Source organism: Artibeus jamaicensis, unplaced genomic scaffold, assembly GCF_021234435.1.
Source record: "Artibeus jamaicensis isolate MK-2021 breed Jamaican fruit bat unplaced genomic scaffold, CSHL_Jam_final contig_233, whole genome shotgun sequence".
Lineage (NCBI taxonomy): Eukaryota > Metazoa > Chordata > Mammalia > Chiroptera > Phyllostomidae > Artibeus > Artibeus jamaicensis.
In genome coordinates this window covers 33,948,226-33,963,330 of record NW_026521486.1, presented here as the reverse complement: position 1 = coordinate 33,963,330, position 15,105 = coordinate 33,948,226, and the positions used below count along the sequence as shown (strand labels likewise).

At 38.4% G+C, this 15,105-nt stretch overlaps 1 protein-coding gene across 4 annotated transcripts in view; it reads left to right on the top strand.

The window, feature by feature from the left end:
• The window catches only part of BCAT1 (branched chain amino acid transaminase 1), a 100,895-nt gene extending 91,794 nt beyond the window's left edge, over positions 1-9,101 (top strand). For all 4 annotated transcript variants that reach the window (XM_037144822.2, XM_053662256.1, XM_037144823.2 and 1 more), the window contains one exon: positions 2,559-9,101. In XM_037144822.2, coding sequence (XP_037000717.2) covers positions 2,559-2,600 — 42 coding nt within the window. In that variant the 3' untranslated portion in view covers positions 2,601-9,101. The remainder of the gene's footprint in view (positions 1-2,558) is intronic.
• Positions 9,102-15,105: the final 6,004 nt, after the last annotated feature.

Sequence of the window (15,105 nt, the reverse complement as noted above, 5' to 3'; positions counted from 1 at the left end):
CCTAGCCCATGCTGGCATCGTCCTTTCTCCCCTCCTCTGCACACCTATTCTTGGGAAAGCATATAATTTTACCTCTGCTACAATCTGCCATCTGTACTTTGAGTTATTTTCCTTACAAAATTAAATTGAATTATCCATCATCCACATGAAAAGTTTGATTGCTAACTGCCTAGGTCTAGACATTATGAATTACCTGTATTATCCTATCTCTTGGATACATCTCAGAGTGCTGTGATTTCACATAAAAGCATGAATTGCAGGATGAGAGGGGGGGAGAACTAAATACATATTATGTCGGTTCACAGAGTAATATGACCTATGACTGTCACTGAAACCCAAATTGATTTTCCACTGCTTATAAAACTAAAACAACTAATTGAAAGCAAGTTTACTTTAACCAGTGAGATTCAAGATGAAATTATAGGGGTCATAAATCACAGTTCTATAGATCTGCTAAAATGCCAATATGCTCACATTCAAGTATTATTAATGGCAAAAGTATGTAATGTATTCATGGGAATACAAATAAGGAAAATAAAGCACGTATTTCAGTCTTCCCTTCCATCATGTTGACAGCATACCTAAATCCGGCAGAATTTTGGAATGTTTTATTCAGCATTCATCGTGAATCAGCCAATAGTGGGAGGCCACCCTCTTTAGATACCATTTCTTTTATTTTTTAAAAAAGACTTTATTTATTTATTATTTTAGACAGAAGGGAGGGGAGGGAGAAAGAAGGAGAGAAACATCACTGTGTGGTTGCCTCTCACATGCCCCCCACCGGGAACCTGGCCTGCAACCCCCTGGGAACCAAACTGGTGATCTTTGGTTTGCAGGCCAGAGCACAAACCACCGAGCCAGGGCTAGACACCAATTTCTGATGTGGATTAAGCCAGTCACTGGGCTTCCTTCCTTCTCCTTCTCATTTAAACCAGAAGCTTGCAGGTAGACCCATTCGCGGTCCCCAGTAATTTTTCCAGTTGGGGAAATTCCGAAGTCTTGAACACAGCACTTGGACCCTGTGACGAAGCGGAAACTGCAGCCAGCAGAGGCAGGAGAACCGAGCTCATGACTCCGAGTTTCCTAGACCCTTAGTGTCCTTATGTATAAAATGAGAAGCTTCCTCAAGAGTTCATTGCTCTTCCCATTTGATTTTTAAGCAGAGGTACTTTCTACAAAAGAAATCTTTCCTGGAATCCCAGTATAAAAAACCAGCAAAAGTGGAATTGTTCTCAAGGTGAAGAAGTAAAACCCAGAGCCCTACTTATTTGGTTTGTTCAAATAAGATGACCAGTAAGGTTCTTTTCGACTCAGAGTTTTCAGGTGTTTTGTATCAATTTCAGACTAAGTCATATTAGGACTAAAGAGCCAATTCATGGGGAGTGGGGGCCATCCTCTGATATGGGCGAACACGGAGTGGCAGATACATGGTATGCCACTTTGGGAAGGTCTGTCTGTTCCAAGTCAGGCTCCATACATGACTGTGGACCTGTGGAGGGAACTCTAGACGGTGGCCAGGAACGTGGTTTTGGTGGTGAGAGGGACCCAGACTGGAGTCTGGGCTCTACCTTTTACTCAGCATAATCTTAAGGATGTTATTTAGTCTTCCTGATAAACGTTTTCTCATTTATAAAATAAAGCGGGATTGATAATGGCACCTGCTCTCTAGGGTTCCAGTGGGGATAAATGAGGAAGTCAGTCTGTACGGCTCTTGGTGTGCTGGTGCTGGCGAGCAATGCTTGTTCAAAGGGTGAACACTCACTTAAACGCATGTTTGTTGAATGAATGAATGATTGGATGTATATAGAACTGGCTTTCTATTTATGATACCTCAAATACCTTTATATTTCATTTACTTCAGTTTTAAATATTAAAACTTAGGTCTGTTAAAGCAAATTTGCTGATGCAAATAATCTAACTGTGATTATGCTGCAGGTCCATGATTCTTGAAGGGATAAGAAAACCTGAAACACTAACATAATACAAACAATTTTCATTTAGAAAATAAAGTCACTGTTCAGATCCACTTGGGCTTGTCAATATAATATTGTCCATGAACATAAAATGCTCTTGAGAAAGGGGATTTTAGAGCAGTTGTTCTCAAACTTCAGCTCCCATCAGAGTCCCCTGAAGTGCGAGCTGAACCACAGGTTTCAAGGACACACCTGCAGCTTCCCATTCGGGAAGTTGGGTTGGGGCTTGAAGCTGCCCATTGCTAACATCTTGCCAGGTGACGCCAGTGCTGCTGGTCTAAGGAACACACTTTGAGCATCACGGCTTCAGAGTAAAGATAATAATTCAACTCAGTGTGGAGAGCAGAAGCTAAATACAGAATGGTAATGCAAAGTCATGCCCTTAAATCTATCAGGGACCTATTTCAACTATAAACTTGAGTTCAACAAGAATTAAACAATTTTTAATTCTTTCCAGGTATTTGGTTGTTTCTGTCTAATCTTATTTTTATTGTGTATATACTTTTAATGTTCGAAACATAAGTGAACCCTTTGTACAACCTCTTAGCTTATACACTAAAGGCTATTTTCTTGTTTTTGTTGTAGTATGGAAGAGAAGAGAGTGACTGGACAATCATCGTATCCTGAATGGAAAATACAGCATACTATCTGTATGTTACAGGGACAGAGTGTTGCTTTCAAATTACATGTTCTTTGGCTACTTGTTTTTAGTTGTGTGTAATGTAGTTTATATTATCCGTGTTAGGAAGGTGATTGTTTCCTCATGCCAGAGAAAATAAACTGCAATCATCAAATGGTGTTTTGTAAACTTAGTAGTAGAAGCCTATCTTACCGTCCTAGAAAGATAATAATGATGTAAGCCATACAGCATAGAATTTCTGTCAGTATCCTTGGTGCCTCCCTTAGTACTTCACTCAGATACAAAAGTGTTTATTCTTTAGCGTAAGTATTATTCTGCTGCTCAACCAAGTGAGTTCTGTTGTGTGTGTTTAGAAGCTGACCTGAGTAAATTTCAGAGGTATCACTTCCTGTGCCACGTTTTTGTCCTCAGAAGGTGTTTTGTTATGTTAAGTCGAGACTCTGAAGACCTGTGTTTCCTCATGTCACATTTTTTTGCAGGCCCCCAAGTCCATCTTAAGGGGCATCCCTCCTGTCTCCCTGATGTCATGGTCTCTTCATGCATCAGCAGGACCCGTGCACATTCCCAGCATCGCCCTTCCTGTGTTGTGTTGTATGTCATTGGCTGCTTGGTAGACTCCACTACATCACTGGGGTCTGTGCCTTAGAGATCTTTGTATCGCCGACACCTGGCACGTAATAGGTACTCAGTAAATGATGACTAAATGAATATTTACCTTCTATAGAAGTGAACCTTCTTTGTTTCTATATTATGAAACCTCTTTATTAGAATTGTGATTGATTCTGACATTGTGCATATTTACCTCATAAAGTCTTTATTTTCCATGGGCTGCTCAGTCATTAGAGATACTCAGAAGCATAGTTCCTTGGAAGAATGGAACTTCATGTGCAAAGACTGTCTTGGAATTTAAGTTATAACTCTACAGAGAAGTCATAGTATCGTACCAACAAAATGGAAATGACAAATGTTGTATGTTAAGTGTTAAATACAAAATAAATCATCTCAGCTTGTTTGTTAGTAGTAAGCAAAGAGAGGTATACTATGGTTTCTGTACTTTTGATTTTATAGGTGCTCTTTTCTGTTGAATGGGGAGATGAACACGTGATTAGGGTACAGTGAATGCAATTATAAGTGTCATTTTCCTTGTTTAGGAACTCAGAGTTAAAATTGTATCCTGGTTTATTTAGGAGAAAGTGAAAGTAAAATAGGCTACATTTACCCTTGAAAGGTCAACTCTTAGACATTATATTTGGGTTTCCTTCAGTACTAATAACTTTCATCTTGCTGATCATATTTTATTCTCTTTTCAAAACAAGGGAAAAACTTTCTAAAAGTTCAGTGCATTGAAAAATTTTCCTTAAGGCACATAGCAGCACATAGCAAATGGGGCTTTGATTCTTTCCCAAGACTTTTGGCCATGGGGTCTTTTTAGATAGGAAGAGTAAAGTGAAAATTAGGGAAGTATAACATGAAAAAGAATGGTAAAAATATTTTTAGGGGGCTTTTAATTGTTGATCTGAAGTACCTGTTCTTTGCAGGCCTTAGGTGATTTAACTTTCTCTGTACTCCTTCTCCAAGTAACATTCTAAGGGTATGTATTGTCTTGGCTAAGTCCTGGGAACTCGTTTTTTTTTTAATGTAATTGTTGTTTAATTACGTTTATCCCTGTTTTTGCCCCATTGCTGTTCCCCTGCCCTGCCACCCGCTCCCAGATTCTATCCTCCCCACCTCTATTGTCCTTGTCCATGGGTCTTTTATACCTGTTCCTTGACTTGACCCTTCCCCTTCTTTCCCTGGTTGTCCCCCACCTGCACCCCCTCTGGCACTGTCCGTTTGTCCTTTGCTTCCCACTCACTTTTAATAGAGTACTCTAGAAAAGACTGCCAGGTCATTTTAACCTGTTAGGTAGCACATAAGTGACCAGGCTCACATTTCTATGAAAAATGGAAATTGTTTGTTTGCCATAAATGCATTTGATACTTTGCATTTCTAAATTTAGTATGGCAAGACAACGTTTTGACATTATATCTGTATTTTAAAAAACTGAGGGTATCCTAAAACAGAGAACACAATCTGCCATTCTCCTTTAAGTAATAAGACAGGAAATTGACCTTGACACTAACTTAAGTAGATTTAAAAGGAACATCTGCACATCCTTTTTCCTTCTGCACTATTTGTTTAATTGTCGTGGATTAATACAGCGAGAGTGGCACATTATAACTAGGCAATTATCTGTTCTTCAGGGCTTAGTTATCGTAACACTAATTGATCATTTAAGGTGTAAGATAGTGTAGCATTAGGAACATGTAAGGCTAATCTGCTCAAAAAGATCAACAAATTAATATTGTTGCTGATATTTGCATAATTGGCTGCAATTATTTAATGTTTAATTGGTTGATCAAATGAGATTCAGCAATTCACATGTGCATGAATAGAAACAGAACTGGTGGCACTTGAAATGATAATGATTAACTTATTTTGCATGTTCTCTTCCTCCCACATTTTTCAGGGGTTTTTTTTTTCAGACCAAGTTTGTCAGCTTTTTCCAGCAGATCCATAGAAACCAAATTTTTAAATGAAGCATTCCAACATAGACATGAGCATTTCCTGAAGATACTTGCTGTTGGAAATATTCTAAGTTACAGTGATTTATTAAGGGCTAACTCATGGCACCAAAAGAAGGGTCTACATCAGGGATGTGCCCCATGCAGCTGGCAGAATGAATCAATTAATAATGCCTGCTTTCCCCTTTGCTTTCAAAAATATACAGGAAAAGTTAAAGGGAAAGAGAAGTCACTGAGACACTTTGTTAAGGGATAGTGTTTTTCTTCCCTGGTAAACAGCCTTTATTCTTTTCTCAAAAGATTTCTGTAAGCAAAAAAAAAAAAAGGATCAGAGGTAGCAGCAAAAAAGTGCAGAGCTTTGTCAACTACAGGACATGTAATGTGAACACTCCAGAGGCTTACATTATGTACATACACCCTGGGTTAAAATTCCTCACCATATCAGTTTTGTTGGTTGATACAATTGTATCTAAACAAGAGGTCTTGCTTTCTTCAAATCAGGCCATTCTTGGGCACTTGAAGGCAATTAATGAGTATATCTTAGTCAAAAGAATAGTAGGAGCCCCTTATTAAAGCTGCAGTTTGAACTCTGCTTTAGGGCTTTGTGCTATGAAATAAATCAGCCGCCGAAACAAGCGTATTTATTTTCCCCCCTTGGTGGGCAATCATCGTGTTCTTTTTTTCTTCAAAAGTTTATTTTTGAAATTATGTGTTCGGTTTACCCTTATGATTGGGGAAAATGTGTTTTAAGCAGAAAATGATAGCATTTGTTCACTTTCAAGGACTGATACTGAAAATATTGGAGTCATAAATATTCATTGCATACATTAAAGCAAAGGGCTTAGCCAGGGGTTGGAGAAACATTGTAAGGAGAACCTATTTCATGTCCTAATTCTAAATATGATCAAAGTATTCTTCCTTGTAATGTGGATTTGCAGAATCTTAGTTACACACAGTAATGCTGGCAAGTAATTTTAGTAGACACTTTGCTTTGTCACTTGTCTTCCCTAGAAGAGTTTGTTCAGCTACCTCTTTCCCAGACCTCTCTTTGAGAAGGAGGCTAAGGGTACCAGCTTTTCAATAACCATAGTCTATTAATTGATGAGGATCACGTAGATCGTAGTAATTTGATCAGTTAATTTGATAAATGTTGATTGAGTACTCATATGTACATCTAATCCAACTTGCAATACGGATTAGGAAGTTAGTTTTAGAAAATAAATAGTACATATAATATACTTCCCTCAAGTTGTCTATATGCTACTAGTTAAACAAAAACGCAGTATTTAATGCAGTATGATAATACGGAGACAAAGACCAGAACACATCTCTTAATGAGAAATTACAATGAATATTTTCACCTCATTTTTAAAGGGTAGTTGCCCTTTAAAGTACTTCTTTTTTCCTCTAGTCAAAACTCCTCAGTCTGGTTAGTAGTTAGGAGTTATTCAGCCACTGCCCTGTTGTGCGAATCGCCTCCTCCTGGTTTACTACTTACTGTCAGCCCTTAGCCCATTTGTCAGCCGCATTTTCCGGGAGCACCGTTGAGTTGTCATGGTGCACCTAACAAAGAAACACCTTGAATTACAGCATCTTTGCTGACCTCAGAGCTAGATAATACTGAAACAAAATGTTCCTAGTGTGAATTTTGGGGGGAGAATGTCTGTTTAAAGAGCATTAGCTTGAAAATAGTGGATCTAGCTAGTCAAAACATAGGTGCAAGACTAACTTTAATAATGATTCTTCACAGTTTGAGCTTTTAAAATAAAGGTAAATTAAATTATTGCAAAGAGATTCATTTTTATTCTTGCCAAAAAGCCCTTTAAAAATACAAAGGTAGAAGAAAGTGATTTATTTTCATCTTCAGCATACATATCATAATAAAAGACTGAGATATTTTAGGGAAGAAAGCTGGTAATGAAATGTATCAAAAGGCTATAGCACTGTTTGTGGGTAAATAATTCCTTGAGACCATATATCGGTATACATTTGCTTTAATGAATGTTAAAATTTTTAGTCAGAAAATGGGCATAAAATTTTTAGTTTGAGAAAATGAAGTAGTTTTTGAAGTCTGCTAAGTGTAAGCAAGTACTGAAGTTTTAGGTAATCTTATGCTGTTAAAAGTATATATTTTTTACCCCACAATAAATACAGTTAGTAAAGCCTAAAACTTAAGTTGCATGATGTTTAATTTACTGAATCTGCTGTTGGGATTGTAAGGTCAACTCTAAGCTGTGGTATGGGAATGAATTAAAATGCAGTTTCCTTGACAGATTTCTCTGCATATCCACTACCACAGTGGCTAGGTTCCTTGTTACCCATTAGTGATTTATGGAGGAAAATTTATCTAGAGAAGATGTCAGAGGAAGAATAACTGGAGGTAGAGAAAGAAATAATCAGGCTTGCTTCTGCATTTTCCAAAGGAGCTTTTTTCTTATTCTGCCAGCCATAGGGATCTTCAGCTTTCAACACAGGTGCCAAACACAGAGACTCGTGCCAATTAGGAAGTGACCAAATACAGTGGCAGCTCATCAGACATGAGGATTAGGCTGTGGTCATCAGGTGATAATTTGAGGGTTGTGTTCCATGGAAACTGCTGAGATGACTACCTATTTGAATGACGCTTTATTGTATAACTGCATAGTCTACATGGTCTGTTGTGGCGTTTCTTCAGTGGTCTTATTCTCAGATTTGTGAAGCTTCTTGAGGCTGAATAAAAGCATAAGTGACAAGGAGCAGACTGTGACTGGATTAGACTGGGACTATTTTTCCTCCTTAGGAATAGTATTTACCAATACCCCCCTTCCTTGGTGAAGATTGACTGATTTGGAAATTAGTTGGATGTTATCATTTACTGTTTCACTAAAATGTGCGACAACATGCAGTTCCCTCAAGCTAATTTCACGTGGTTGTTAAAGTCATTCCCAGGGTTACGAAAGGAATTCAGACTGCTGCTTCAGTTTCTACTTCTTTGATATGTTTTTGAAGAATGCAGGAATTCTCTCAAGAGTATGGCTGTAAGTAGATTTTGAATCATCTTAAAAATAAGCCAGCACCTCTGTGTGCGTCTGTAAATTACTTCCCCATTGATGATGAGAATGAATGATCCTGCAATCCACTCAGCTAGCTAGTATGTGGAGCCTAGCCCACCATTTTGAAGAATTGGTTCTTACTTGAGAAAATAACTTATTTAAGAAAGTAGTTTTTAAATCAGAGTTTAACGATAGAGGAGAATATCAACTTTGGGATTTTCAAAACGTGTTCTCATATCGAAATTTGATTGTAATGAAAAACCACAGCCATTGCTAATTGCAAATATCACAAGTTGTGTAGTGATTCTTGAAATTCTGTTTAAGAAAAATCGAGTAGAAGGAAATAAACACTTGGTTTATTTCCAGGGCCCTGGCTGGTGTGGCTCAGTGGATTGAGTGCGGGCCTGCAAAGCAAAGGGTAGCTGGTTTGATTCTGGGTCAGCGCACATGCCTAGGTTGTGGGCCAGGTCCCCCAGTAGGGGATGTGCAAGAGGCAACCACACACTGATGTTTCTCTCCCTCTCTTTCTTCCTCCCCTCCCCTCTCTCTAAAAATAAATAAATAAAATCTTTAAAAATAAGGATTGGCTTTTATAAAAAATGTTAAAAGATTATGTTAAAAGGAATTTAAGCTCACTAAAAGCATGCTGATGGAAATGTGGAAAACAGAGTGGGTAAAGGAAACTACCTCGTTTTTTGAAGGTTTAGTAGCAGTACAAATGACCTTTAAAAATGGCTTTGTTACATGTGAACCATTTGGTGTGAAAGAATCCTGCAGTGTCTAAAGGACCTGGAATAATTGTATTTTGCTAGCAATAGACACATTCTTCGTTGTTTGCGGGTTCTTCATCAGATCTTTAATTATGTACTGTTTCTATCATCAATAAAACAACTTAAAGGAATCTTGTTTGTGTAGTCCCTTGAAATTGGTATTGTTGAATGCATGAAATAATAATGCTTAATTATAATTTTAATGCTGTTCCAAGGTTTTTGGTTGTGGGATGTAAATGTAGTGTTGTATTTTTAAACCAAAATGACGTTGAGAGAATGAAAAGAATTGAATACCTCAAGAAGACCTGAAACCATACAACTGGGCAGAGTATAAATGTGTCTCATATTTTCAAACACCTGGATAAGAAATACCATGTGCATTTGAGATTGTCCTTTCTACTAGCTACTAATCTACCTTTAGTCCAATTTAGCTTTGTCTTTGGAATTTTGCACAGAAGAAAGGGAATAGATTACTTCTTCCCCTTCACTGTTATAATTAACCTACCTTAACAACATGCCCGTATGTGACTAGCCAGCTTTAGAATAAAAGACACTATAAAGTAAAAGATATCTGATCTAAACCCAGTGAACATCAATGGTGTGTTCTTTTAATCAAACCCGGCCTTATATAAATTGCCTTCATACACATATATCTTTGAGAGAATAAAACCAAATGCAGTATATGTGAGGGTCACATATTTCACATCCACTTTCTTATGATTTGGCTCAGTGATTGCAAGTGCAGCAAAACCTAACGTTTTTCAAGGAGTTATTATGAACAACGTGAAAGTGTCAAAGTGCTTGATGAGCTTCTTCTTCAGACCCTGTCAAACTGAAAAGACTGGTCTTCATGAAGATCTTTATCGGGAAGTTGCGTGCAAAGTTTGGAAGGTCCAGGAAAAGGTTATTAGTTGTCAAGTCCTCTTCCAGTGTCAATGCCCAATCCCCCAAGAGTGACAAAGATGGACTTGACCTTCCTGAGGGTGATGACATACATTCACTGGAGCTTAATAATTTATCAGATGAGACAGTAGCCTCCTTCAGGGTAGAATATGTCTCTTCTACATCAGTTTGCTAACAACCAAAAAAAAAAAGTGGGGAAGGGAGCAAGGGTGAATTTTCAACCTTTATAAGTTTTTCTGCTAAGCTGATTCAATTTGATTGTAAGCATATTGTTTTAAATCAGGCACCGCTTCCACATACATGACATACAGTTGCCTTGCACCATAACTTATCTTTGGATGAAGTGGTCTATTTTAGACTGTTGCTATGATGGTGCAGAACCACATTCCTGTAACCAAAAACCCCAGTCAAGACGTTAATGCTTATGTGTGTGTCGAACAATCACTGGGCTTGTTCACATGTCTATAGACAACATGGACCATGTGGATTAAAACTCGTGCTCATTGTCTCCAAATGATCTCCATTACTAAGTCAATAGGATTTTTGAAATATCTATAAGATGAACTCAAAGAGTTTTAGAGTTGTACAGTTCAGGCTGATTGTATTCCAAATGCAAAAGAGATGATTAAACCACATTCACTTTAAAGATAGCTACAATAATCTAGTAAACATTTCTCATCAGTATTCATAATAATGATAAGCAGAGGGGGTGCAACCTTCATCTCTGGCTTCTTTCAAGCCATGGCTGGATGTAACAGAACATGCATGTTTAATAATTAAGAGAATAGTTAAGAGCCACCAATTGACACTGTGACCTTCAACCAGTTACTCAAATTGGAGAACAAAATGGAGATCATCAAAGTACCACTCTCATGGGTGATAGGATTAATGAGTTAATATTGTAAACTATTTACAACAGTTCATGTGTAAAGTGTAAGCTGGTGGAATTTTATGAACCTGAAGACAAGTAGGGCAAATAGACACTCCACAAAAATGCTGTCATCGTCAGCACCCCCTGCCTGGTGCGGATGGAGAACGGTCCTCGATCTACGGCACAGGACAAGTGGCATAATGGAGCTGCCTGGAAGTGCTTATGGGCAGTTAGAAAGGCTGAATATACTGAAACTCAAGCCCAGAGGTAAAAGTGAGGACTAGATTAAGCAATGATTGATAAAATTATTAGGAAGGAATTAGATGCTTTTATTTTTCAGAAATATGAGTTAGGTTCTATACTCCACATGAATGTAACTGATGATTAATTTTATGTGTCAACTTGACTAGGTTGTGGTGCCCAAGTTGTTCAGCCAAACACTGCCTTAAATGTTCCCATGCAGCAGGTACTTTTTGGGTGTGATTAATATTAAATTGGTAGAGTTTGAGTAAAGCAGATTGCTGTCCATAATGAGGGTGGGCCTCATCTGATAAGTTGAGAGCCTTAAGAGCTCATTGGTTTTCCAAAGAAGGAGGAATTCAGTTTTACAATAGTAACAGAAGCATTGCTTCAGTCACCAGCCTGCCTGGCCTGTGGTATAGATTTCAGATTCATAACTGAAATGTCTTTTCTAATTTCCTGCCTCTCAGCCTGCCCTATTGGTTATGGATTTGGCAGTCCCCATAATTCTATGAACTAATTCCTTAAAATCTCTTTCTCCATATATATATGTGTGTATGTGTACATATACATATATATATATATAATCAATTAATAATATAATTAATTACTATGTTGAAAACCATGGTCATGCTCTCCAAAGGTCTTTGTCATACAGAGGGGTGGCAAAAATAGTTTTACAGTTTGTAGAAAAAAATAATACAATAATTAATAAATAATAATATAAGAATAAACTTTTATGTACTCACAACTGTAAATCTACTTTTTCTCCACTCTGTATAACAATATATATAAGGTCTTTTATATGTGCATAAAATACATAACATTATAGGATATAAATGAGTTCTGTACATATCAGTTCTATTTCTCTACAGAACCTCGGTACAACAACATCCTTACTTATGGTTTTCTAAGGAAGAAAATCATATGCTGTCTTATTCCCTTTGAGTCAAGTATCCAACTTAAGGCATGCTTAGCATTTGGAAATTGGTAATCATATAAGGTACCAGCAATAATTTGCTCTAATTGCAAACAGAGTACTTAAGAGAAAATAAGAATTCCCATACTGGCAAGGTTGTACAGCCCAAGCTTGCTAAATGAAGGTAGACATCACTGAAATTTCAGGCATCAGTGAGGGAAATATTTCTGAGTGTTGGACCATGAAAGGTCCCCTATCATATTGTTAGCTTAGAGTTTCTGGCTGGACTGTATGCCTTGAAAATACCATGTGGCCACAAGTAGATGTAAAGAACTCCCTTTTTGGTGTAACCAAGGGGTAGGTTATTTTGTCAGGTGAGCTGCCATCCTGGTAAAAATCAGTTTTATAGTTACTGAAGGCGGGGCTACATTAACCCTCTCAGGGGGTCCTGGACCCTGCTGACTTCACACAGTGCCACAACCAGGCTCAGCTCTGTGCGTGCCAATGTTCTCACCGCCACGCTCAATTCAGGAATCATCTTTGTAATCACTTGGACTTTTATTTATCTCCCCCATATGTCGAAGTTATATTTTGCAAGACCCATTTTTCAAAACTCCTGAACAGGGACAATACATTCGTCTGCTTCTTCAGTGCGATTTGATAAGGCAATTCAAAAGGCAATAAGAAGCCAAATGAGGTTAAGTGATGGGGACAGAGATCATTCAAGATAGCTCCTCACCAGTTCAGTTGTTCTCTCAGGAGAGGAAGGTGATTACTTATTTCCCTTGAGAAAGAACAGCATTGTCATAATCATGAGGTTAACGTTTGCATTTCCTGTTAGAGTGTTTTCCCCGGGTTTAATGCAAACGTTCTTTAATGACAATGATCCTGCTCCTGATTCTATTCAACAGTTATTCTTCCTACTAATCGCTGATTTGAATGACTTGTATTCAGTCAAGTGTATGAAGGCCACAGGCAGTTCTGCTTTCATACTTCCCCTTTCATCTAGGCAATTCTGAGAACTTGTAATTATGTCAATAGTTGACTTGCCCATATAACTAGTAACTTCAAAAGATTACATTTTACTCATTCTCCTATCTTCCCAGAGCAAAATCTTTTAATCATATGTAAGAAGTACAACATCTATTAAGCATCTGGCAGAGTGCCTAGCATCTAGTAGGTACACAATATTTGACAGCACCACACCTTCCTTTCTTAAAACACCACTTAGCTCTAGATATTGAATACATGTTTTCAGGCTCAATCTTACTCAATTCGTGAGTTAACTGGAAACAGCTCTGATAGTGCATTAACAGCTGATGTTCAGGGTATGGAATTAGCTTTGCTTCCCTAATCCCAGCATCTGGTGTCTCTTGGATGAGCTACTAAATCCCACTGGGCTTTCTTCCTAACCCTCGACCTGCATGTCCATCCATCCCGATTTACTGGACTTCTGCCCTGGTATAGTTCTCTTTAGTAGTCAACCTGCTCACAGCCTCAGCTCGTTTAATGGGGGCACAGATACCTCAAACCTGGACTTTGTCTCTTGCCACCCAAACATGGATGGATCCAGTCAATCCAGATTAAAACATTTGGAATGAATCACTTCCTCTTGTTCAATTACGATTATTTCTGGACCCCATCAACCAGATTGTAACACTTCATTACTGAAATGGCCTTGATTAGACCTGAGTTTGCCATCAGCACTTTGATGTGGTGATCCAGGCTGATTTCTGCCTCCTCCATGGGGTGGAGGCTGCTTGGCACTGCTTTTCTCTGCCAGCTTGCTCTTGAGATCTCACCTTGTAAGATCTCCCTCTTGGCCCAAAGCCATGTGACCATTTAGCAGTGAGAATCATCCTAGCTTCCTGTTACCCGGGCTTCATTTAATTTTTTTTCAGAGAGTGTCTTTTAAAACCTAAAATACAGTAGCAACTATCGGACATATCACCTAAAATCTCGCCACTCAAAGCATCATGACCAGACCAGCAGCACCACTAGCTCCTGGGCACTTGTTAGAAAAGCAGAATCTCAAGCCCCTCCCCAGACCTACTGAATCAGTATCCACATATTAAGAAGATAATTTACCTGCACTTTCGAATGTGAACAAGCAGCTCTAAACACTTCTCAGCTGAACAGACCTACATAAAATGGAGGTACCACCAAGAAACTATTGTGAGGTTAGAAACAAGATTCATTTGAAATGCAGAATCAGTTTTATAAATGAAGGCAGTTGTTCCAAAGTTGAAGTGACTTTACATCCCGGAACTCCAAGGTAGGCTTCAGTTTGCTCAAAACCTAACATATGTGAGTTTGATTATGAAATGTGCCTCCTAAATTGCTAATTCCCTCTGAGGCTTCTCCTGGCACTTCCCTTCCATCTCAGTCTCCTGTGAGTAAATGATCATGGTGGTCTCTGTGAAAATCACCACACAGGAAACAACAGGAGACTCTTAATTACCGAATTCCTGCACACTATTTATTCTTTCTATTTAGAGCTATTAGAGAGCCTCTGGGCATATATATACAATTAACAAGAGAAACAAGGTTCCCAGCCAAATTGCAGCTGTTCCTAAGTCTCTGGGAATACTAACCCAGATACGTGCTTCCTTTTACATTAAAGTAAGTTCGTTGCCAGTGATGGTTGTTTGGCTGATAATCTGAGGTGCTCGAGTATTTTTGTGAGGTACCGCGGGTACAGAGCTGGGCCCACCTGATCCGGATGAGGGATCCTTCCCCAGTTCGGAGTTTAGTAGGCTTCCTAGAACCTGAAATGAGGCATCTGAAAATCAAGTCAGTCGGACTTAGTTCCTACCGGAAACATGGTTCCTTGTTTTATTGTAGACTGGAAGTAATTCTTACATTGGGCTCGACTGCCTTTAAACCAGCATAGATATGAGGAATTTGTTCTTTTTCAAGTTTCTCCGGAACAGAAGCAGCTGGCCCTTTTAGGAGATCATTCTAATGTTTAAAGTGTTAGGGTTTTTTTCCTCTCTAAAGTCTAAATCCTCTTTGCTTTATCATACAAAGACATTTTCACGTGTTATCTACAGACAGACATCTACAAACCGAAGAAATTCTAATTTTGCCCATGTAATATCCTTCTATATGAAAGAATATTATCAATAATTCCTGCCTCTCTAGGTGAAATTTCAGTTCTCCTCTGTGCTTTTTTCTCTAACTTTTGTGCCTA